Source organism: Hemitrygon akajei, chromosome 10 (genome assembly GCF_048418815.1).
Source record: "Hemitrygon akajei chromosome 10, sHemAka1.3, whole genome shotgun sequence".
Taxonomy (NCBI): domain Eukaryota; kingdom Metazoa; phylum Chordata; class Chondrichthyes; order Myliobatiformes; family Dasyatidae; genus Hemitrygon; species Hemitrygon akajei.
The window spans coordinates 178,261,139-178,286,730 of NC_133133.1; the positions used below are offsets into that span (position 1 = coordinate 178,261,139).

The following is a 25,592-nucleotide window of genomic DNA, read 5'->3' on the forward strand; positions in this document are numbered from 1 at the left end:
GAGCCTCTGGCTCAACACAGTTAGCAGAGTAGGTAAGTCAACTACTGCATGCTGCTAGACCCACATCACCTGGTGTCCGAATAACTTATAACCAGTACATCTTTGGACTGTGGAAGGAAACCAGAGCACGAAGAGAAAAATCACACATTCCACGGGGAGGATGTACAGAGTCCTTACAGACTATGCTGGTATTTGAACTCTGACACCCCAAGCTGTAATAACATTGTGCTAACTGCTACACTCCCGAGGCACTCTTGGGATTTTTGCAGGAAAGTAGCACCAAAGGGAAAATATGAGCCATGATCTGATTGAATGACAGAGCAGCTTGCTTCTGCTTCTCATCTTCTAACCAGTGGCTTTGACTCTGAGTCAAGATACATGTACCAATAAAACATAACTATACCTGCCTCGACGACTTCCTCTGGCAGCTTGACCCATCTGCCTAACAGCCTCTGTGTGAAAAGGTTCCCTCTCAGATCCCTTTTAATCGTTCCTCCTCTTACCTTAAACCTGTGGCCCCTGGAATTAGACTCCTGACCCCGGGGCAAAGTGGGCACCCATCTCATTGATCCCATCACCATGCACTTGGCCTTAGGTTTCACCCCTTGGGTCATTCCAGTGTTCCACCAGACACTTCTAAAACACCGTCAGTGACCCTGCTGTTCCCATACTCTCTGGTAGTGTTTTCCAGCTCTTCACGTCTCTCTGGGTGAGAAAGGTCCCCCTCACATCCTGAAATCTACCTGCTACTACTACGTTGACTCAGGCCTAGGGGGGCAGCATCGGGCACAATGATGGACTCTCCACTCCTCCCTCTCCCTCATCAGTGTGTTCAGTACATCTACATTAGCCGTGCCACTGTCTTCTAGGAGCGTGTTGACCATAGTCTTGGGAGGGCGCCCAGGGTTTGTCCTCCCATGTGATGGCTAGGCTGGCAAGTAGCTGAGGGTGGCGTAGACAGTGCCCCGCTAGTTGCAGTCTTCTCGCCTCGATTTTAGTAGTGAGCATCAGTAGGTCATCATAGAGCTCGATGTTCGTCATGTGCTGTTGCCAACTCAAGTCAAGAGCCATCCGGAGCATTCGTGTATAGCAACTATCCAGTGACTTTCAGAAGAATTTCCCCTTCCTGTGCACGCTAACCTGACCTCCTGAAGTTTTCTTCACCTCTGGATAAGCTGTAGGAAGGTCAAGACTGTGAATGGGTCCCCTGTCAAAGCGAAGCTGTGACTCTTACACACACACACGCACGCACGCACGCACACACACACACACACGCACGCACGCACGCACGCACGCACGCACGCACGCACGCACGCACACACACACACACACACACACACACACGCATGCACGCACGCACACACACACAGTTACCTGCGCAATGGCCACGTGTCCATGCAAGACAGCGAGTGTGAGGGCTGTCCAGTGGCGAGAATCCAGCGGGATGGACGGGCACTTGCAGGAGGGGCTAGGAACCTGTGGAGTGCAAGAGGTCAGTGTCAGAGTGAATAAAGCCCTAGCAGAGCCATCAGCACTGAGATACTGGGACAGGAACTAGAAGTGATGGACAGGGGAAACATAAGACCATAAGACATAGGAGCAGAAGTAGGCCATTTGGCCCATCGAGTCTGCTCTGCCATTCAATCATAGGCTGATCCAATTCTTCCAGTCATCCCCACTCCCCTGCCTTCACCCCATACCCTTTGATTCCCTGGCTAATCAAGAACCTATCTATCTCTGCCTTAAATCCATCCAATAACTTGGCCTCCACAGCCACTCATGGCAACAAATTCCACAGATTTACCACCCTCCCACTAAAGTAATTTCTCCACATCTCTGTTCCAAAAGGACATCCTTCAATCCTGAAGTCGAGCCCTCTTGTCCTGGACTCACCTACCATGGGAAATATCTTTGCCATATCTAATCTGTTCAGGCCTTTTAACACTTGGAGTGTTTCTATGAGATCCCCCCTCATTCTCCTGAACTCCAGGGAATACAGCCCAAGAGCTGCCAGACGTTCCTCATACAGTAACCCTGGAATCATTCTCATGAATCTTCTCTGAACCCTCTCCAATGTCAATATATCCTTTCTAAAATAAGGAACCCAATACTGCACACAATACTCTAAGTGTGGTCTCATAAGTGCCTTATAGAGCCTCAACATCACCTCCCTGCTCTTTATTTTATACCTCTAGAAATGAATGCCAACATTGCATTTGCCTTTTTCACTACCAACTTAACCTGGATGTTAACCTTTAGGGTATCCTGCACAAGGATCCCACCCCCAAATCCCTTTGCATCTCTGCATTTTGAAATTTCTCCCCATCTAAATAATAATCCACCCATTTATTTCTTCCACCAAAGTGCATGACCGTACACTTTCCAAGGCCACTTCTTTGCCCATTCTCCTAAACTATCTAAGTCTCTCTGCAGGCTCTGTTTCCTCAACATACCAGCTCCTCCACCTGTCTTTATATAATCCGCAAATGCAGTCACAAATCCATTAATCTGATAATCCAAATCATTGACATACATTGTAAAAAGCAGCGGTCCCAACACCAACCCCGTAGAACTCCATTGGTAACCAGCAGCCAGCCAGAATAGGATCCCTTTATTCCCACTCTCTGTTTTCTGCTGATCAGACAATGCTCCACCCATGCTAGTAACTTCCCTGTAATTCCATGGGCTCTTATCTTGCTAAGCAGCCTCATGTGCGGCACCTTGTCAAAGACCTTCTGAAAATCCAAGTACAACACATCTACTGCATCTCCTTTGTTTACCTTGCTTGTAATTTCCTCAAAAAATTACAGTAGGTTACTCAGAGAGGATTTTCCTTTCAGGAAAAGGGTTGAAGTTCTGGAGCATGTTGATATTAAGGGAGCGGAGGTATCGGAGTTGTTAAAATACATTAGACAGATAAGTCCCTGGGGCCTGACGGAATATTCCCCAGGCTGCTCTACGAGGCAAGGGAAGAGATTGCTGAGCCTCTGGCTAGGATCTTTATGTCCTTGTTGTCCATGGAAATGGTACCAGTGGATTGGAAGGAGGTGAATGTTGTCCCCTTGTTCAAAAAAGGTAGTAGGGATAGTCTGGGTAATTATAGACCAGTCAGCTTTACGTCTGTGGTGGGAAAGCTGTTGGAAAAGATTCTTAGAGATAGGATCTATGGGCATTTAGAGAATCATGGTCAGATCAGGGACAGTCAGCATGGTTTTGTGAAGGGCAGATCATGCCTAACAAGCCTGATAGAGTTCTTTGAGGAGGTGACCAGGCATATAGATGAGGGTAGTGCAGTGGATGTGATCTACATGGATTTTAATAAGACATTTGAAAAGGTTCCACACGGTAGGCTTATTCAGAAAGTCAGAAGGCATGGGATCCAGGGAAGTTTGGCCAGATGGATTCAGAATTGGCTTGCCTGCAGAAGGCAGAGGGTCGTGGTGGAGGGAGTACATTCGGATTGGAGGGTTGTGACTAGTGGTGTCCCACAAGGATTGGTTCTGGGACTCCTATTTTTTGCGATATTTATTAACAACCTGGATGTGGGGGTAGAAGGGTGGGTTGGCAAGTTTGCAAACAACACAAAGGTTGGTGGTGTTGTGGATAGTGTAGAGGATTGTCAAAGATTGCAGAGAGACATTGATAGGATGCAGGAATGGGCTCAGAAGTGGCAGATGGAGTTCAACTCGGAGAAGTGTGAGGTGGTACATTTTGGAAGGACAAACTCCAAGGCAGAGTACAAAGTAAATGGCAGGATACTTGGTAGTGTGGAGGAGCAGAGGGATCTGGGGGTACATGTGCACAGATTCCTGAAAATTGCCTCACAGGTAGATAGGGTAATTAAGAAAGCTTATGGGGTATAAGCTTTCATAAGTCGAGGGATAGAGTTTAAAAGTCACGAGGTAATGATGCAGCTCTATAAAACTCTGGTTAGGCCACACTTGGAGTACTGTGTCCAGTTCTGATCGCCTCACTATAGGAAGGATGTAGAAGCATTGGAAAGGGTACAGAGGAGATTTACCAGGATGCTGCCTGGTTCAGAGAGTATGCATTATGATCAAAGATTAAGGGAGCTAGGGCTTTACTCTTTGGAGAGGAGGAGGATGAGAGGTGACATGATAGAGGTGTGCAAGATATTAAGAGGAATAGATAGAGTGGACAGCCAGCACCTCTTCCCTAGGGCACCACTGCTCAATACAAGAGGACATGGCTTTAAGGTAAGGGGAGGGAAGTTCAAGGGGGATATTAGAGGAAGGCTTTTTACTCAGAGAATGGTTCGTGCATGGAATGCACTGCCTGAGTCTTTGGTGGAGGCAGATACACTACTGAAATTTAAGAAACTAATAGACAGGTATATGGAGGAATTTAAGGTGGGGGGGGTATATGAGAGGCAAGGTTTAAGGGTCAGCACAACATTGTGGGCCAAAGGGCCTGTACTGTGCTGTACTGTTCTATGTTCTATGAAACCATGTTGGCTTTGGTCTTCCTTATCATGTGCCTCCAGGTACTCTTTAATCTCATCCCTAACAATCAAGTCTAACAACTTACCAACCACTGATGTCAGGGTAACAGGTCTATAGTTTCCTTTCTGCTGCCTCCCACCCTTCTTAAATAGAGTAACATTTACAATTTTCCAGTCATCCGGTACAATGCCAGAAACTAACGATTCTTGAAAGATCATTGTTAATGCCTCCACAATCTCTCCAGCTACTTCCTTCAGAACCCGAGGGTGCATTCCATCAGGTCCAGGAGATTTATCCACCCTCAGACCATTAAGCTTCCTGAGCACGTTCTCAGTCGTAATTTTCACTACACATACTTCACTTCCCTGACACTCTTGAATGTCCGGTATACTGCAGACGTCTTCCACTGTGAAGACTGATGCAAGAAAGGCAACACACACAAAATGCTGGTGGAACACAGCAGGCCAGGCAGCATCTATAGGGAGAAGCGCTGTCGACGTTTCGGGCTGAGACCCTTCGTCAGGACTGCAAGAAAGGCATTCAGTTCCTACATGGGGGGGGGGGGAAGAAGAGAAAGTAATGGAGAAGTGTAAAGGGGGGGTGAATCATGCATTGGGGAGATAGCGCACATCTACTGCAGAACACTTACCAGCCAACAGCATGTGACAGTGCATGGCGGTGTATAACCATGTGTAGCAGTGTTGCAACATGTGGTAATGAACAATGTCCCCCCAAACCCGAAACCAGAGAGTTGCGCAGTCCCTGCAGGAAGGGTGCTGGAGGGGATCAGTCAGGGTTGTGGCCAGAGTGAATTGGAGGGTCGGTGCGAAGTAATGGGAAAGCTGATGACATTGGATGGAAGCCATCCCAAGGCACGGGTTTCTCTCCACTTCTTGCATTACCTCACAGTTCACATCTGCTCCACCGTCAAGCAACGTCTGGACCATGGCCTCATCGCCCCGAGCACAGGCATACATCAGCGGAGTCAAACCCTGAGGGAAGTCAGTGTGAAACAGACTCCCATTATTCCGTGCTAACATTACACAACTATACACAACATCCCGTCACCCACCCCTCGGTTCACAGGTCAGTCAGTGTGAAACAGACTCCCGTTATTCCGTGCTAACATCACACATACTATACACAGCATCCCGTCACCCACCCTCGGTTCACAGGTCAGTCAGTGTGTAACAGACTCCCGTTATTCCGTGCTAACATCACACATACTATACACAACATCCCGTCACCCACCCCTCGGTTCACAGGTCAGTCAGTGTGAAACAGACTCCCGTTATTCCGTGCTAACATCACACATACTATACACAGCATCCCGTCACCCACCCTCGGTTCACAGGTCAGTCAGTGTGAAACAGACTCCCGTTATTCCGTGCTAACATCACACATACTATACTCAGCATCCCGTCACCCACCCTCGGTTCACAGGTCAGTCAGTGTGTAACAGACTCCCATTATTCCGTGCTAACATTACACAACTATACACAACATCCCGTCACCCACCCCTCGGTTCACAGGTCAGTCAGTGTGAAACAGACTCCCGTTATTCCGTGCTAACATCACACATACTATACACAGCATCCCGTCACCCACCCTCGGTTCACAGGTCAGTCAGTGTGTAACAGACTCCCGTTATTCCGTGCTAACATCACACATACTATACACAACATCCCGTCACCCACCCCTCGGTTCACAGGTCAGTCAGTGTGAAACAGACTCCCGTTATTCCGTGCTAACATCACACATACTATACACAACATCCCGTCACCCACCCCTCGGTTCACAGGTCAGTCAGTGTGTAACAGACTCCCGTTATTCCGTGCTAACATCACACAACTATACACAACATCCCGTCACCCACCCTCGGTTCACAGGTCAGTCAGTGTGTAACAGACTCCCGTTATTCCGTGCTAACATCACACATACTATACACAACATCCCGTCACCCACCCCTCGGTTCACAGGTCAGTCAGTGTGAAACAGACTCCCGTTATTCCGTGCTAACATCACACCTCCAGAGGAGTCAGGTTGCCATTTACAACCACATGGACGGCAGGTTCTGGAATTTCACCTTTCGGTTCACTGAGAATTTTGGAGGCACGACACTCGGGCAGACATTACTGTATAACATGTTCACCTCAATGACAAATCACAGCCCAATCTGTCCAAATAAGGTGAAACTGTCAGAACCAATTCAGTCAAACATATCCTGAGCCTCAGCTGTACAGAGGGCTTCCTGTCGTACGCATCTGCCCTGATGAAAATCTGCTGTGGCCTGTGTTTTGGACCACAAGACAGAAAAGCAGAATAAAGGCGATTTGGCCCATTAGGTCTGCTCCACTGCTCCATCATGGCTCTCTCAACCTCATTGCCCTGCCTTGAGGTCAGCACGACAGTATTACAACCTCATTGCCCTGCCTTGAGGTCAGCACGACAGTATTACAACCTCATTGCCCTGCCTTGAGGTCAGCACGACAGTATTACAACCTCATTGCCCTGCCTTGAGGTCAGCACGACAGTATTACAGCTGGAGGTGACAAAGTTTGGAGTTCAATTCTGATGTGATCTGTAAGGAGTTTGTAGTTCTCCCCGATCTCCCACAATCCAAAGACATCCCGATCGATGGATTAACTGGTCATTGTAAAATGTCCTGTGTATAGTTGGGATTAAATCCAGGGACTGATGAGCAGTGTTGCTCAAATTCCATATTGTATCTCAATAAAGAAATCAAACAGGTGCCGCTGTAACACCAAATAAATCTTTCATGTACTGACTAATCAAGACCATATTTACCTCCATTTTAAATATACCCATGTCCTGTTTGGTAACGCAATAATATTAGCGTCGGACACTGGAGCGAAGGTTCCCGAGTTCGAATCCAAGTCTGGTTGAGAGTCGAGCGAGCAACTTGGCCTCGTAAAAACAAGAATAGCTTGCTACGGAAACACCATCATGACGGTGCCCCGATAACTCCACTGCTGAGTTAAGGGCTATTCTTCTTCTTCTAAATATACCCAATGGCTGCCCCCTCAGCCGTCTGTGGCAGCCACCCTCTGGCTAAGGAAATTCCTCCTCATCTCTGCCTCAGTAGAGGGACATTCATTTAGAACAGTGTCCTCTGGTTCTGGACTCTTCCACAATAGGAAACATCCTCTTCACAACCACTCTATCGAGGTAATTAAATATTCAAAAGGTTTCAATGAGATCTACCTCACTCTTCAAAACTCAAGTCAGTACTGGCCAGGGCCATTAAACACTCCTAATATAAGAACCCTATCATAACTGCAATCACTCACGTGACTGACTGTGTATTCAGAGGGTGTCCCCTGTGGTCAGAGACATCTCACACTCTGTACCCGTACCTGCTCACCGTGAGTGTCACCGTCTCACACAGTGTATTCGCACCCACTCACTGTGAGTGTCACTGTCTCACACTCTGTACCCGTACCCACTCACCGTGTCACTGTCTCACACTCTGTACCCGTACCCCCTCACCGTGTCACCGTCTCACACTGTGTACCCGTACCCACTCACCGTGTCACCGTCTCACACTGTGTACCCGTACCCACTCACCGTGTCACCGTCTCACACTGTGTACCCGTACCCACTCACCGTGTCACCGTCTCACACTGTGTACCCGTACCCACTCACCGTGTCACCGTCTCACACTCTGTACCCGTACCCCCTCACCGTGTCACCGTCTCACACTGTGTACCCGTACCCACTCACCGTGAGTGTCACTGTCTCACACTCTGTACCCGTACCCACTCACCGTGTCACCGTCTCACACTGTGTATCCGTACCCACTCACCGTGTCACCGTCTCACACTGTGTATCCGTACCCACTCACCGTGAGTGTCACTGTCTCACACTCTGTACCCGTACCCACTCACCGTGTCACCGTCTCACACTGTGTACCCGTACCCACTCACCGTGTCACCGTCTCACACTGTGTATCCGTACCCACTCACTGTGAGTGTCACTGTCTCACACTCTGTACCCGTACCCACTCACCGTGTCACCGTCTCACACTGTGTATCCGTACCCACTCACCGTGAGTGTCACCGTCTCACACTGTGTATCCGTACCCACTCACCGTGAGTGTCACCGTCTCACATTGTGTACCCGTACACACTCACCGTGAGTGTCACTGTCTCACACTCTGTACCCGTACCCACTCACCGTGTCACCGTCTCACACTGTGTATCCGTACCCACTCACCGTGAGTGTCACCGTCTCACACTGTGTATCCGTACCCACTCACCGTGTCACCGTCTCACACTGTGTACCCGTACCCACTCACCGTGAGTGTCACTGTCTCACACTCAGTACCCGTACCCACTCACCGTGTCACCGTCTCACACTGTGTACCCGTACTCACTCACCGTGAGTGTCACTGTCTCACACTCTGTACCCGTACCCACTCACCGTGTCACCGTCTCACACTGTGTATCCGTACCCACTTACCGTGAGTGTCACCGTCTCACACTGTGTATCCGTACCCACTCACCGTGTCACCGTCTCACGCTGTGTACCCGTACTCACTCACCATGAGTGTCACTGTCTCACACTGTGTATCCGTACCCACTCACCGTGTCACCGTCTCACACTGTGTATCCGTACACACTCACCGTGAGTGTCACTGTCTCACACTGTGTATCCGTACCCACTCACCGTGTCACCGTCTCACACTGTGTACCCGTACCCACTCACCGTGAGTGTCACTGTCTCACACTGTGTATCCGTACCCACTCACCGTGAGTGTCTCTGTCTCACACTCTGTATCCGTACCCACTCACCGTGAGTGTCACTGTCTCACACTGTGTATCCGTACCCACTCACCGTGAGTGTCTCTGTCTCACACTGTGTACCCGTACCCACTCACCGTGAGTGTCACTGTCTCACACTGTGTATCCGTACTCACTCACCGTGAGTGTCACTGTCTCACACTGTGTATCCGTACACACTCACCATGAGTGTCACTGTCTCACACTCTGTACCCGTACCCACTCACCGTGAGTGTCACTGTCTCACACTGTGTACCCGTACCCACTCACCGTGAGTGTCACTGTCTCACACTGTGTATCCGTACCCACTCACCGTGAGTGTCACTGTCTCACACTGTGTACCCGTACCCACTCACCGTGAGTGTCACTGTCTCACACTGTGTATCCGTACCCACTCACCGTGAGTGTCACGGTCTCACACTCTGTACCCGTACACACTCACCGTGAGTGTCACTGTCTCACACTGCGTACCCGTACCCACTCACCGTGAGTGTCTCTGTCTCACACTCTGTACCCGTACCCACTCACCGTGAGTGTCACTGTCTCACACTGTGTACCCGTACCCACTCACCGTGAGTGTCACTGTCTCACACTCTGTACCCGTACCCATTCACTGTGAGTGTCACTGTCTCACACTGCGTACCCGTACCCACTCACCGTGAGTGTCACTGTCTCACACTGCGTACCCGTACCCATTCACCGTGAGTGTCACTGTCTCACACTGTGTACCCGTACCCATTCACCGTGAGTGTCACTGTCTCACACTGTGTACCCGTACCCATTCACCGTGAGTGTCACTGTCTCACACTCTGTACCCGTACCCATTCACTGTGAGTGTCACTGTCTCACACTGCGTACCCGTACCCACTCACCGTGAGTGTCACTGTCTCACACTGCGTACCCGTACCCATTCACCGTGAGTGTCACTGTCTCACACTGCGTACCCGTACCCATTCACCGTGAGTGTCACTGTCTCACACTCTGTACCCGTACCCACTCACCGTGAGTGTCACTGTCTCACACTGTGTACCCGTACACACTCACCGTGAGTGTCACTGTCTCACACTGTGTACCCGTACCCACTCACCGTGAGTGTCACTGTCTCACACTGTGTACCCGTACACACTCACCGTGAGTGTCACTGTCTCACACTGTGTACCCGTACCCACTCACCGTGAGTGTCACTGTCTCACACTGTGTACCCGTACACACTCACCGTGAGTGTCACTGTCTCACACTGTGTATCCGTACCAACTCACTGTGAGTGTCTCTGTCTCACACTGTGTACCCGTACCCACTCACCGTGAGTGTCACTGTCTCACACTCTGTACCCGTACCCACTCACCGTGAGTGTCACCGTCTCACACTCTGTACCCGTACCCACTCACCGTGAGTGTCACTGTCTCACACTCTGTACCCGTACCCACTCACCGTGAGTGTCACTGTCTCACACTGTGTACCCGTACCCACTCACCGTGAGTGTCACTGTCTCACACACTGTACCCGTACCCACTCACCGTGAGTGTCACTGTCTCACACTGTGTATCCGTACCCACTCACCGTGAGTGTCACTGTCTCACACTGTGTATCCGTACCCACTCACCGTGAGTGTCACGGTCTCACACTGTGTATCCGTACCCACTCACAGTGAGTGTCACTGTCTCACACTGTGTATCCGTACCCACTCACCGTGAGTGTCACGGTCTCACACTGTGTATCCGTACCCACTCACCGTGAGTGTCACAGTCTCACACTGTGTATCCGTACCCACTCACCGTGAGTGTCACTGTCTCACACTCTGTACCCGCACCCACTCACCGTGAGTGTCACTGTCTCACACTGTGTATCCGTACCCACTCACCGTGAGTGTCTCTGTCTCACACTGTGTATCCGTACACACTCACCGTGAGTGTCACTGTCTCACACTGTGTACCCGTACCCACTCACCGTGAGTGTCTCTGTCTCACACTGTGTATCCGTACCCACTCACCGTGAGTGTCACTGTCTCACACTGTGTATCCGTACCCACTCACCGTGAGTGTCACTGTCTCACACTGTGTATCCGTACCCACTCACCGTGTCACTGTCTCACACTGTGTACCCGTACACACTCACCGTGAGTGTCACTGTCTCACACTCTGTACCCGTACCCACTCACCGTGTCACTGTCTCACACTGTGTACCCGTACCCACTCACCGTGAGTGTCACTGTCTCACACTGTGTACCCGTACCCACTCACCATGAGTGTCACTGTCTCACACTGTGTATCCGTACCCACTCACCGTGAGTGTCTCTGTCTCACACTGTGTACCCGTACCCACTCACCGTGTCACTGTCTCACACTGTGTACCCGTACACACTCACCGTGTCACTGTCTCACACTGTGTACCCGTACACACTCACCGTGAGTGTCACTGTCTCACACTGTGTATCCGTACACACTCACCGTGAGTGTCACTGTCTCACACTGTGTACCCGTACCCACTCACCGTGAGTGTCAGTCTCACACTGTGTACCCGTACCCACTCACCGTGTCACTGTCTCACACTGTGTACCCGTACACACTCACCGTGAGTGTCACTGTCTCACACTCTGTACCCGTACCCATTCACCGTGAGTGTCACTGTCTCACACTGTATACCCGTACCCACTCACCGTGAGTGTCACTGTCTCACACTGTGTACCCGTACCCACTCACCGTGAGTGTCACTGTCTCACACTCTGTATCCGTACCCACTCACCGTGAGTGTCACTGTCTCACACTGTGTATCCGTACCCACTCACCGTGAGTGTCACTGTCTCACACTGTGTATCCGTACCCACTCACCGTGAGTGTCACTGTCTCACACTGTGTACCCGTACCCACTCACCGTGAGTGTCACTGTCTCACACTCTGTACCCGTACCCACTCACCGTGAGTGTCACTGTCTCACACTGTGTATCCGTACCCACTCACCGTGAGTGTCACTGTCTCACACTGTGTATCCGTACCCACTCACCGTGAGTGTCACTGTCTCACACTGTGTATCCGTACCCACTCACCGTGAGTGTCACTGTCTCACACTGTGTACCCGTACCCACTCACCGTGAGTGTCACTGTCTCACACTCTGTACCCGTACCCACTCACCGTGAGTGTCGCTGTCTCACACTGTGTATCCGTACACACTCACCGTGAGTGTCGCTGTCTCACACTGTGTATCCGTACACACTCACCGTGAGTGTCGCTGTCTCACACTGTGTATCCGTACCCACTCACCGTGAGTGTCACTGTCTCACACTGTGTATCCGTACCCATTCACCGTGAGTGTCACTGTCTCACACTGTGTACCCGTACCCACTCACCGTGAGTGTCACTGTCTCACACTGTGTACCCGTACCCACTCACCGTGTCACTGTCTCACACTGTGTACCCGTACCCACTCACCGTGAGTGTCACTGTCTCACACTGTGTATCCGTACCCACTCACCGTGAGTGTCACTGTCTCACACTGTGTATCCGTACCCACTCACCGTGAGTGTCTCTGTCTCACACTGTGTACCCGTACCCACTCACCGTGAGTGTCACTGTCTCACACTCTGTACCCATACCTGTACACTGTGAGTGTTGATACCATCGCTGTCTCACACTCTGTACCCATACCTGTACACTGTGAGTGTTGATACCATCGCTGTCTCACACTCTGTACCCATACCTGTACACTGTGAGTGTTGATACCGTCGCTGTCTCACTCTGTACCCATACCTGTACACTGTGAGTGTTGATACCATCGCTGTCTCACACTCTGTACCCATACCTGTACACTGTGAGTGTTGGCACCGTCGCTGTCTCACACTCTGTACCCATACCTGTACACTGTGAGTGTTGGCACCGTCGCTGTCTCACTCTGTACCCATACCTGTACTGTGAGTGTTGATACCATCGCTGTCTCACACTCTGTACCCATACCTGTACACTGTGAGTGTTGGCACCGTCGCTGTCTCACACTCTGTACCCATACCTGTACACTGTGAGTGTTGATACCGTCGCTGTCTCACTCTGTACCCATACCTGTACACTGTGAGTGTTGATACCGTCGCTGTCTCACTCTGTACCCATACCTGTACACTGTGAGTGTTGATACCGTCGCTGTCTCACTCTGTACCCATACCTGTACACTGTGAGTGTTGATACCGTCGCTGTCTCACTCTGTACCCATACCTGTACACTGTGAGTGTTGATACCGTCGCTGTCTCACACTCTGTACCCATACCTGTACACTGTGAGTGTTGGCACCGTCGCTGTCTCACTCTGTACCCATACCTGTACACTGTGAGTGTTGATACCGTCGCTGTCTCACACTCTGTACCCATACCTGTACACTGTGAGTGTTGGCACCGTCGCTGTCTCACTCTGTACCCATACCTGTACACTGTGAGTGTTGATACCGTCGCTGTCTCACTCTGTACCCATACCTGTACACTGTGAGTGTTGATACCGTCGCTGTCTCACACTTTGTACCCATACCTGTACACTGTGAGTGTTGATACCATCGCTGTCTCACTCTGTACCTGTACACTGTGAGTGTTGATACCATCGCTGTCTCACTCTGTACCCATAACTGTACACTGTGAGTGTTGATACCATCGCTGTCTCACTCTGTACCTGTACACTGTGAGTGTTGATACCATCGCTGTCTCACTCTGTACCTGTACACTGTGAGTGTTGATACCATCGCTGTCTCACTCTGTACCTGTACACTGTGAGTGTTGGCACCGTCGCTGTCTCACTCTGTACCTGTACACTGTGAGTGTTGATACCGTCGCTGTCTCACACTCTGTACCCATACCTGTACACTGTGAGTGTTGATACCGTCGCTGTCTCACTCTGTACCCATACCTGTACACTGGGAGTGTTGATACCATCGCTGTCTCACTCTGTACCTGTACATTGTGAGTGTTGATACCCTCGCTGTCTCACTCTGTACCTGTACACTGTGAGTGTTGATACCGTCGCTGTCTCACACTCTGTACCCATACCTGTACACTGTGAGTGTTGATACCGTCGCTGTCTCACACTCTGTACCTGTACACTGTGAGTGTTGTTACGGTCGCTGTCTCACTCTGTACCTGTACACTGTGAGTGTTGATACCATCGCTGTCTCACTCTGTACCTGTACACTGTGAGTGTTGATACCGTCGCTGTCTCACTCTGTACCTGTACACTGTGAGTGCTGATACCGTCGCTGTCTCACACTGTACCTGTACACTGTGAGTGCTGATACCGTCGCTGTCTCACTCTGTACCTGTACACTGTGAGTGCTGATACCGTCGCTGTCTCACTCTGTACCTGTACACTGTGAGTGTTGATTCCGTCGCTGTCTCACACTCTGTACCCATACCTGTACACTGTGAGTGTTGATACCATCGCTGTCTCACACTCTGTACCCATACCTGTACACTGTGAGTGTTGATACCGTCGCTGTCTCACTCTGTACCTGTACACTGTGAGTGCTGATACCGTCGCTGTCTCACACTGTAGCTGTACACTGTGAGTGTTGATACTGTCGCTGTCTCACTCTGTAGCTGTACACTGTGAGTGTTGATACCGTCGCTGTCTCACACTGTAGCTGTACACTGTGAGTGTTGATACCATCGCTGTCTCACTCTGTACCTGTACACTGTGAGTGTTGATTCCGTGTCACTGTCTCACACTCTGTACCCATACCTGTACACTGTGAGTGTTGATACCGTCGCTGTCTCACACTCTGTACCTGTACATTGTGAGTGTTGATACCGTCGCTGTCTCACTCTGTACCCATACCTGTACACTGTGAGTGTTGATACCGTCGCTGTCTCACTCTGTACCTGTACATTGTGAGTGTTGATACCGTCGCTGTCTCACTCTGTACCCATACCTGTACACTGTGAGTGTTGATACCGTCGCTGTCTCACTCTGTACCTGTACACTGTGAGTGTTGATACCGTCGCTGTCTCACTCTGTACCTGTACACTGTGAGTGTTGATACCGTCGCTGTCTCACTCTGTACCTGTACACTGTGAGTGTTGATACCGTCGCTGTCTCACTCTGTACCTGTACATTGTGAGTGTTGATACCCTCGCTGTCTCACTCTGTACCTGTACACTGTGAGTGTTGATACCGTCGCTGTCTCACTCTGTACCTGTACACTGAGTGTTGATACCGTCGCTGTCTCACTCTGTACCCATACCTGTACACTGTGAGTGTTGATACCGTCGCTGTCTCACTCTGTACCTGTACACTGTGAGTGTTGATACCGTCGCTGTCTCACTCTGTACCTGTACACTGTGAGTGTTGATACCGTCGCTGTCTCACTCTGTACCTGTACACTGTGAGTGTTGATTCCGTCGCCCCCTAGTAAACGAATGGCCTGGTCGACCAGGTCCGTCCGGCTACAGGTCAGCATGTGGAACCCCAGAGCCTGGCGGAACCGGCTGTCCGTTGCTGCAGCGTCCAGCTTCAGCGAGGCACATGAGTAATCATCAGCTCTGAAAGGGAGAGCAACTGGTCACTTGGGATGTTGTCGAAACCCCACTCCCTCCTTCAAATGTACCACAGCATGCTGCCTGTTTCATCTGAATGATTCCATCATCGGAGACACAAAACTCACTCCCCACCCAAGGTAAAAGCACAATGATATTTTGAAAATTGAGCCTGGCATCTGCCGTTCATGTGGCTGCAGCGTGACAGATTGTACGGATGGTGGAGTTTGGGGGTCGAGGGCGCAAAGGGGACGGACTAACCGAGTACTAGAGTGTGGGAGTCATCACCATCACGTCTTCACACTCATGAGACGGTAGTGAAAATCAGAAATCTGCAGACCCTGGAAATCTGAAATAAAAATACAAAATGCTTCGGTGGCCAGAGGGAGAGGCGGAAGGGGAGAGGGTCACTTTGAGGACCATAGGAAGGGGGGGGATTGTGTGTTGCTTCAGCTGCCGCGGGGAGGGGACGAGGGGGGCATTTCCAGGCCAATGACTCTCCTTCAGTAATGCCACTGCTTTGTGTAGCTGCCAGCTCGCGGCAGGTTTTGGCCGTACTTTAACCGCCTGGGTTCACAGTCGGCTCCGGGAAGAAGAATTCGGGAAGCTTGTCGGACGTCATCACTGTCTACAGAGAAGCCCCTGCGGTGTTCAGTGTGAGCCGTGGCCACTCGTATCCACTCTGCCAGGGGAGCTCGAATCCGCAGCGGTCTGTGGGAGACAACAGCACCAAACTGAGGCAGAGAATCACCTCCCTCCAAATGCCCCCACCATCCTACCCCTTTCCTTCTCCTTTTCCCTTTCCCTCTCATCTCCCCAACCTCACTACCACTTTTCTCTCCCCCCTCAAAATCTCTACTTTCCACCTCTCCATACTCTCTCACTCTTCCCTCCAACCACCCACTCCTGCCTTTCCCCACTTCCACCATCCTCAGTCACCCCATGTATCAGTGTGGTTATTAGCTGCGTGTTCCCACAGTGGTGAGCTACCTGTCGGTGGCCAGGCTGGTCCTTGTTGGCTCCATGCTGCTGGTCTCCCACTCCAGCTGAGGGGAGTGCATAAAGTAACAGAGGGTGTAGAGGGCCTCAGACTCCCAGTGCAACGGCCCCTGCCTGTAATGAAGGGCCAGGCTCTCACCGCCATCAGTCCCGCTCACTTGCTGCAGGTGATGCATTATCCTGGACACCAGTTCACCTGGGGAAGGGAGGACAGGAGACTGAGGAATTAGTTGAGCTCAAAAGTCCTTTGTCCTGCTGTCTTTCAGCCCATTCACCTCTACTACCCACTGTTCCCAGTGTTCCAGTGCCACCAGTTCCTTTATCCTGCTCATTCTCCTCACTGGAACTTTTCATCTGGAGCTAGTAAGTATTCCAAAGACCTCATTTAACAGGATGCTTGCCCCTGCTTGTAAGTCTGATCCCAGGGTGGAGACACAAAAATGTCCTTTCTCCAGACCTTTCATAATTTAAACGCTATGCCCACTAGTTTTACAGTATAAAATGAAGCTGCTCACACTGTTAAGATCTTCACTGAGAGCTGCTAACAGGTTTGGTTTACCCTACCACTGTTAGCAAGGTACCAGAGGTTTCAGCTGTAGCTTCTAAATGGGAAGTGGATCAGGAGGAGAGGCTGGGAGTGGCACTTTCTCCATGGCTGTTCCAAGGATCAATCATAGACATCATTCCCAGTTCTGCCTGGAGGTCAGAGACCAGTGGTGTTCCAGAGGGATCTGTTCTGAAACCCTGCTCTTTGTGATTTTTATAAATGACGAACGAGGAAGTGTAAGGGTGGTTTAGTGAGTTTCCAGATGATACAAATGTTGGTGGTGTTATGGATAGTGCAGAAGATTGTCGAGATTTCAGCAGATCATTGACAGGACACAGAGCTAGACTGAGAATTGGCAGGTGGAGTTCAATCTGGAAAAATGTGGTGATTCTCTTTGGAAAGTCAAACTTGAAGGCAGAATACAAAGTTAGTGGTAGGATTCTTAGTGTGGAGATAGAGGGATATTGGAGTTCACGTCAATGGATCCCTCTAAGTTGCCCCATAATTTGATTATGTTGAAAAGCTGTATGGTGTGTTGGCCTTCATTAGTCAAGGGGTTAAGTTCACGAGCCGCAAGGCTCTATAAAATCCTGGTTAGACCATACAGAGTATTGTGTTCAGTTCTGGTCACCTCATTATAGGAAGACTATGGAAACTTTAGAGAGGGTGTAGAGGAGATTTACCGAAGGGTTTTGGCTGGAAACATTGACTGTACTTTTTTCCATAGACGCTGCCTGGCTTGCTGAATTCCTCCAGCATTTTGTGTGTGTTGCTCAGATTTCCAGCATTTGCAGATTTTCTCTTGTTTACCAGGCTGCTGACTGGATTAAAGAGCATGTCTTATGAGGACAGGCTGAGCGAGCTAGGGATTTTCCCTTTGGAGCATAAGATGATCAGATAGAAGTGTTCAAGATTATATGAGGCATAGATAGAATGGGCAGCCAGTACCTTCTTCCCAGAGCAGAAATGATGAGAAATGAACAGGCATAATTTTAAAGTGAGTGGAAAATGTATCAGGGGAAATGTCAGAGGTCAGAGGTCTTCACAATGTTCCTCCAGTTGATAAACGGCAATGGTAACCTTTCCAGTGATGGGTTCCTTAACTGGCAAAGCCAGGAGCACCAAGCAAACCCAGACATTCAGGGATGGATAGAGATTGACAAGGAACAGTAAGTGAAACACAGAGCAGAAGGGTTGTTTGCACACATGGAACAGCTAAAGCAGATACTCGAGACGACGAGGAACTGAGGTCTGACTGACACGTAGTCCAACTCCACTCTACTCTCAGAATATGTTGATCAGAGTTGTGACACATGGTAAATGATTCACAGATGTTTTAACGTTTAAAACATCTGCAAGATTTCACAGCTAACAAGCTGCAGGGATAATTTGCATCCCCACAGACACTCATCGAAAGATAAACCAGCAATGATAGGGCTCCATCATGTCAACAGATCACATCACCAAGGGGAAAAAAAAAATCAGACTACAAACAAAAATCAGCAAGCAAGGGATATTTTTATTCTTGGGATGAGACTTTGTTAGGGAGATCTGCAGTCACCCTTAGCCCTGAAGTGGTGACAGTGCTCTCCTGGACACTAACCTGTCCATGCACCAACAATGAAAGTAGTGTGCATCACCAGCTGCAGTGGTCTGTCTGGACACCCAGAGTGGATGAGGGTGACATATCGCTTACCCAAAGGCCACGCAACCAACTAGAGATTTCAGAGTAGCTTTTCATTTCCAGGATTTTAAATAGAATATAAATCCTCAAACTGTGATGCTCAGATCCTTACTCCTATTTTCTGTCACTACTTTAAGCCCACCACAAAAGTGGTGGATATGGTCCCGTCCATCACAGGAAAAGTCCGCCCACCGTTGAGCACACCAAGGAGCACTGCTACAAGAGAGCAGCAGAATTACAGAGTGCACAGCCCTTCAAGTCTGTCCAGGTAAGAGGTAGAGGGACGGCAGGGTTCACAACCTCTCGCCAGGGCAAGTTACTGATACCTACAGTAAAGTTACTGGCATGGTTAAAGCATTGGCCGATTGGCAGGAGGCAGCAAGTGAGAATAAGAGAATCCTTTTCTGGTTGGCTACCAGTGACTAGAGGTGTTCCACAGGGGTCAGTGTTGGGACCTCTTCTTTTTATATTGTATATCAATGATTTAGATGATGGAATGAATGGTTTTGTTACCAAGTTTTCAGATGATACGAAGATTGGTGGAGGGGCAGGTAGTGTTGAGGAAACAGGAAGGCTGCAGAAGGACTTAGACAGATTAGGAGAATTGGCAAGAAAGTAGCAAATGAAATATAATGTTGGAAAATGCATGGTCATACACTTTGGTAGTAGAAATAAATGTGCAGACTATTTTCGAAAAGGGGAGAAAATCAAGACATCTGAGATCCAAAGGAACTAGGGAGTCCTTGTGCAGAACACCCTGAAGATTAACTTGCAGGTAGAGTCAGTAGTGTGGAAGGCAAATGCAATGTTAGCATTCATTTCAAGAGGTCTAGAATACAAGAGCAGGGATGTGATGTTGAGGCTTTAGAAGGCACTGGTGAGGCCTCACCTTGTGTATTGTGAACAGTTTTGAGCTCCTCATCTAAGATGAGTTGTGCTGGCGTTGGAGAAGGTCCAGAGGAGGTTCACAAGGATATTGCGGGAATGAAAAGGTTATCATATAAGGAACGTTTGGTACTCTGGGTCAGTACTCACTGGAATTTAAAAAGATGAGTGGGGATCTCATTGACACCTTTTGAATGCTGAAAGGCCTACACAGAGTAGATGTGGAAAGAATGTTTCCCATGGTGGGGGAGTCTAGGACAAGAGAGGACAGCCTCAGGATAGAGGGGCATCCATTTAAAACAGAGATGCGGATAAATTTCTTTAGCCAGAGGGTGGTGAATCTGTGGAATTTGTTACCACAGGCAGCAATGGAGGCCAGGTTGTTGGGTGTACTTAAGGCAGTGCTTGATCAGTTCTTGATTGGGCACGGCACCAAAGGTTACGGGGAGAAGGCTGGAGAGTGGGACTAAGGAAGGGAATAAAGAATCAGCCATGATCGAGTGGCAGAGCAGACTCAATGGGCAAAATGGCTTCATTCTGCTCCTATTTCTTTTGGTCATATGGGTAGAATCTGGGGAATTGAGTTGAGGGGATCATGAAACTAATAAAAACTAAGATGAATGTAAGGTGAGTGTGAATGGGTGGTCAATGAAAAGTATGGATGTGAGGGGTTGAAGGGCCTCATTCTGTACTGTACCTCAGCATGTGATGAACTGGAATGTAGAAGATTCAGGGGAGATTTGATAGAGGTATACAAAATAATGAGGGGTATAGATAGGGTAAATGGAAGCAGGATTTATCCATTGAGGTTTGTGACGCTAGAACAAGAGATCATGGGTTAAGGGTGAGGGGTGAAATGTGTAATGTGTAAAGGAAACAAGAGCGGAAACTTCGTCACTCAGAGTATGGATCAAGCTGCCAGCGAAAGTGGTGGATGTGGGTTTCATTTCAAAATTTAAGAGAAGTTTGGATAGGTACATGTACGGGAGGGCTATAGTGCAGGTGTAGGGCGGTGAGACTAGGCAGATTACTCACTCAGCATGGAGTAGAGAGCCAAAGGGCCTGTTTCTGTGTTGTAGTGTTCTATGACTCTAACTGACGGGAAACAAATGTCCAAAAAGAAGTTTCATACAAACGGGCATAGCCCTAGTTAGACCACATCCTCTCCATGAACAACACAACTCTTAGAGGCGGTGCAAACTCACCAGAAACTCAGCGCAAAGGACAAACAGCAAATTACAACATAGACTTTTATCCTCTGTGAAACACCAGAACTGGGCACTCCATAAGACAAGACCATAAGACAAAGGAGCAGAAGTTGGCCATTCGGCCCATCGAGTCTGCTCCGCCATTTCATCATGAGCTGATCCAATCTTCCCTTTAGTCCCATTCCCCCACCTTCTCACCAAAACCTTTGATGCCCTGACTACTCAGATACCTATCAATCTCTGCCTTAAATACACCCAATGACTTGGCCTCCACTGCCGCCCGTGGCAACAAATTCTATAGATTCACCACTCTCTGGCTAAACAAATTTTTTCGCATCTCTGTTCTGAATGGGCTCCCTGCAATCTTCAAGTCATGTCCTCTCGTACTAGACTTCCCCACCATGGGAAACAACTTTGCCACATCCACTCTGTCCATGCCTTTCAACATTCGAAATGTTTCTATGACGTCCCCCCTCATTCTTATAAACTCCAAAGAGTACAGTCCAAGAGCTGTCAAACTTTCCTCATACGTTAACCCGCTCATTCCCGGAATCATTCTAGTGAATCTTCTCTGAACCCTCTCTAATGTCAGCACATCCTTTCTTAAATAAGGAGCCCAAAACTGCACACAGTATTCCAAGTGAGGTCTTACCAGTGCCTTATGGAGCCTCAACATCACATCCCTGCTCCTATAATCTATTCCTCTAGAAATGAATGCCAACATTGCATTCGCCTTCTTCACCACCGACTCAACCTGGAGGTTAACCTTAAGGGTATCCTGCACGAGGACTCCCAAATCCTGTTGCATCTCAGAACTTTGAATCCTATCCCCATTTAAATAATAGTCTGGCTGTTTATCTCTTCTACCAAAGTGCATGACCGTACATTTTCCGACATTGTAATTCATTTGCCCATTCCCCCAATCTATCCAAGTCTCTCTGCAGACTCTCTGTTTCCTCAGCACTACCGGCCCCTCCACCTATCTTTGTATCAACAGCAAACTTAGCCACAAAGCCATCTATTCCATAATCCAAATCGTTGATATACAACATAAAAAGAAGCAGCCCCAACACAGACCCCTGTGGAACACCACTGGTAACTGGCAGCCAACCAGAATGGGATCCCTTTATTCCCACTCTCTGTTTCCTGCCAATCAACCAACACTCTATCCACGTATGTAACTTTCCCGCAATTCCATGGGGTCTTATCTTGTTTAGCAGCCTCATGTGCGGCACCTTGTCAAAGGCCTTCTGAAAATCCAAATACACAACATCCACTGCATCTCCCTCGTCTAGCCTACTCATAATTTCCTCAAAAAATTGCACTAGTTTGTCAGGCAGGATTTTCCTTTAAGGCAACCATGCTGAGTTCTGCCTATCTTATTATTCCTCCAGGTACTCCGTAACCTCATCCTTGACAATCGACTCCAACAACTTCCCAACCATCGATGTCATTTATAATTTCCTTTTTGTTTCCTTGCCCCCTTCTTAAATAGCGGAGTGACATTTGCAATCTTCCAGTCCTCCGGAACCAGGCCAGAATCTATCGACTTTTGAAAGATCATTGCTAATGCCTCCGCAATCTCCACCTCTACTTCCTTCAGAACACGAGGGTGCTTTCCATCTGGTCCAGGAGATTTATCTACCCTTGGACTATTCAGCTTCCTGAGTACTTTCACTGTCGTAATTGTGACTACGCATATTTCTCTTCCCTGACACCCTTGAGTGTCTGGTATATTGCTGATGTCTTCCTCAGTGAAGACTGATGCAAAATACTCGTTCAGTTCCTCCGCCATCTCCTTGTCTCCCATTACAGTTGCTCCAGCATCATTTTCTATCGGTCCTATATCTACTCTCACCTGGCTTTTACTCTATATATACTTGAAAAAGCTTTTAGTATCCTCTTTGATATTATTTGCTAGCTTCCTTTCATAGTTCATCTTTTCCCTCTTAATGACCTTCTTCGTTTCCTTTTGTAAGGTTTTAAAAACTTCCCAATCCTCTGTCTTCCCACTAATTTTTGCTTCCTTATATGCCCTCTGCTTTGCTTTTACTTTGGCTTTGACTTCTCTTGTCAGGCACGGTTGCATCCTTTTTCCATTCGAAAATTTCTTCTTCTTTGGAATATATCTGTCTTACACCTTCCTCACTTCTCGCAGAAACTCCAGCCACTGCTGCTCTGCCGTCCTTCCCGCTAGTGTCCCTTTCCAGTCAACTTTGGCCAGTTCCTCTCTCATGCCACTGTAATTTCCTTTACTCCACTGAAATACTGACACATTGGATTTCGGCTTCTCTTTCTCAAATTTCACAGTGAACTCAATCATGTTGTGATTACTGCCTCCTAAGGGTTCCTTCACTTCCATCTCTCTAATCATCTCTGGTTCATTACACAATACCCAATCCAGTACAGATGATCCCCTAGTGGGCTCAACAACAAGCTGTTCTAAAAAGCCATCTCGTAGACATTCTACAAATCCTCTCTCTTGAGATCCAGTGCCGACCTGATTTTCCCAATCCACTCGCATGTTAAAATCCCCTACAATTATCATAACACTGCCCTTCTGGCAAGCCTCTTCTATTTCCTGTTGTAATTTGTAGTCCACATCGCTGCACCTGTTTGGAGGCCTGTAGATAACTGGCATCAGGGTCCTTTGACCCCTGTGATTTCTTAGCTCAACCCATAAAGATTCTGTGCCTTCCTATCCTATGTCAACTCTTTCTAATGATTTAATATCATTTCTTACCATTAAAGGCATGCCACCCCCTCTACCAACCTGCCTATCCTTCCGTGTATCCTTGGACGTTCAGTTCCCAGAGACGTGCATCCTTTAGCCACGTCTCAGTGATGGCCACAACATCATACCTGCCAATCTGTAACTGTACCTATTCCTTATGCTGTATGCATTTAAGTATAACACCTTCAGTCCAGTATTTGGGACTTTTTGCATTGATTGCATTGCAACTTTATTGCACTGCAGCTCATCCCAATGGCTGCAAATTTGCTCCATCACCTGCCTGTCCTTCCTGACATCCTTACTGCTCACTACCTTACATCTATTTCTGTTTTCCCTCTCCTCCACTCCATCATTCCGGTTCCCATCCCCCTGCCAAATTAGTTTAAACCCTCTCTTACAGCTCTAAAAAACTTCCCGCCAGGATATTGGTCCCCCTAGGATTCAAGTGTAACCCATCCTTTTTGTACAGGTCACACCTGCCCCAAAAGAGGTCCCAGTGATCCAGAAACTTGAATCCCTGCCCCCTGCACCAATCCCTCAGGCACACATTTATCCTCCACCTCATTCCATTCCTACTCTCACTGTCGCGTGGCACAGGCAGTAATCCCGAGATTACTACCTTTACGGTCCTTCTTCTCAACTCCCTTCCTAACTCCTTATATTCTCCTTTCAGGACCTCTTCCCTTTTCCTACCTATGTCATTGGTACCTATATGTTCCACAACCTCTGGCTCCTCACCCTCCCAGTTCAGGATATCTTGGACACAATCAGAAACATCCCGGACCCTGGCACCAGGGAGGCAAACTACCATCCGGGTCTCCTGATTGCATCCACAGAATCGCCTATCTGACCCCCGTTATTTTATTTATTATTTCTTATTTTTAATAATTTAATTTTATTTATTATTTTTTCTCTCTCTGCTAGATTATGTATTGCATTGAACTGCTGCTGCTAAGTTAACAAATTTCATGTCAGATGCCGGTGATAATAAATCTGATTCTGAAATATTCCCTCATACCGCACACCTCCATTGTGACAGTGAGCAAATAAAATGTCTTGGATCTAACTGTTTAACGCTGTTTTCTTTGCAGCTTAGTTACCTGCTTATATTTCATGTGATTACTTTTATTTATGTAACTACTTAGTGTGCTTCCTAGTGGTACAGTATGTATATCCCCTTGTGGTCACATTTGTGTCATTCTGGAAGCTTTTGTTTTTTATTGCTTTATTTAATAGGCACTTTCTGATTGGCTGATTCTTATTTGCAAATTTAACTGGATTTTTTCTCATCTATGTTGTATAAAGAGTTGCTTCACGCTGGGCCCCATCGTATTTTTCTATGTCTCTCCCTTCTGATCACCTCTGTTCTTACTACGCGCTGTTTTTGGTTTTTGTTATGTTACCACCTAATGGAATAATTGTGAAGCAACCAGTTTTGTGCTTCTCCTGACTTCTGAAAGAACCTTGGATTGAAACATCAGGATCGAAGATTTCAAATGCCAGCTGCTTCACTGGTGTTTAGTTACTCACTGTGTGACTGTCCCAACTCCTGATGATAATGCATTCAGGACAGCAGCTGGAGTATTGGTTACCACCTACCCAGCGGAAGCATGTATGCATTCAATAACAATCAAAGGGTCAACTATCTGACACATTTGATTAAATATTTCAACATTCAGCCCATGAGGTTCCTTGACCCCTTCCACTGAGCTGAAATATTTGCATGACTTTTGAACTTGTGCTTTTTCTAGTGTAAATCTAGCTATTACA

The 25,592-nt window shown here is 48.4% G+C and overlaps 1 protein-coding gene across 1 annotated transcript in view; it reads right to left on the reverse strand.

The window, feature by feature from the left end:
• Positions 1–25,592, reverse strand: part of LOC140735016 (ankyrin repeat and BTB/POZ domain-containing protein 3-like) — a 145,469-nt gene that overhangs the window by 58,009 nt on the left and 61,868 nt on the right. The window contains exons 3-7 of the mRNA XM_073059849.1: positions 16,756–16,960; positions 16,324–16,476; positions 15,606–15,771; positions 5,366–5,455; positions 1,375–1,476 (exon numbers count right to left, since the gene is read on the reverse strand). Of these exons, the coding sequence (XP_072915950.1) occupies positions 1,375–1,476; positions 5,366–5,455; positions 15,606–15,771; positions 16,324–16,476; positions 16,756–16,960 (716 nt within the window). The remainder of the gene's footprint in view (positions 1–1,374; positions 1,477–5,365; positions 5,456–15,605; positions 15,772–16,323; positions 16,477–16,755; positions 16,961–25,592) is intronic.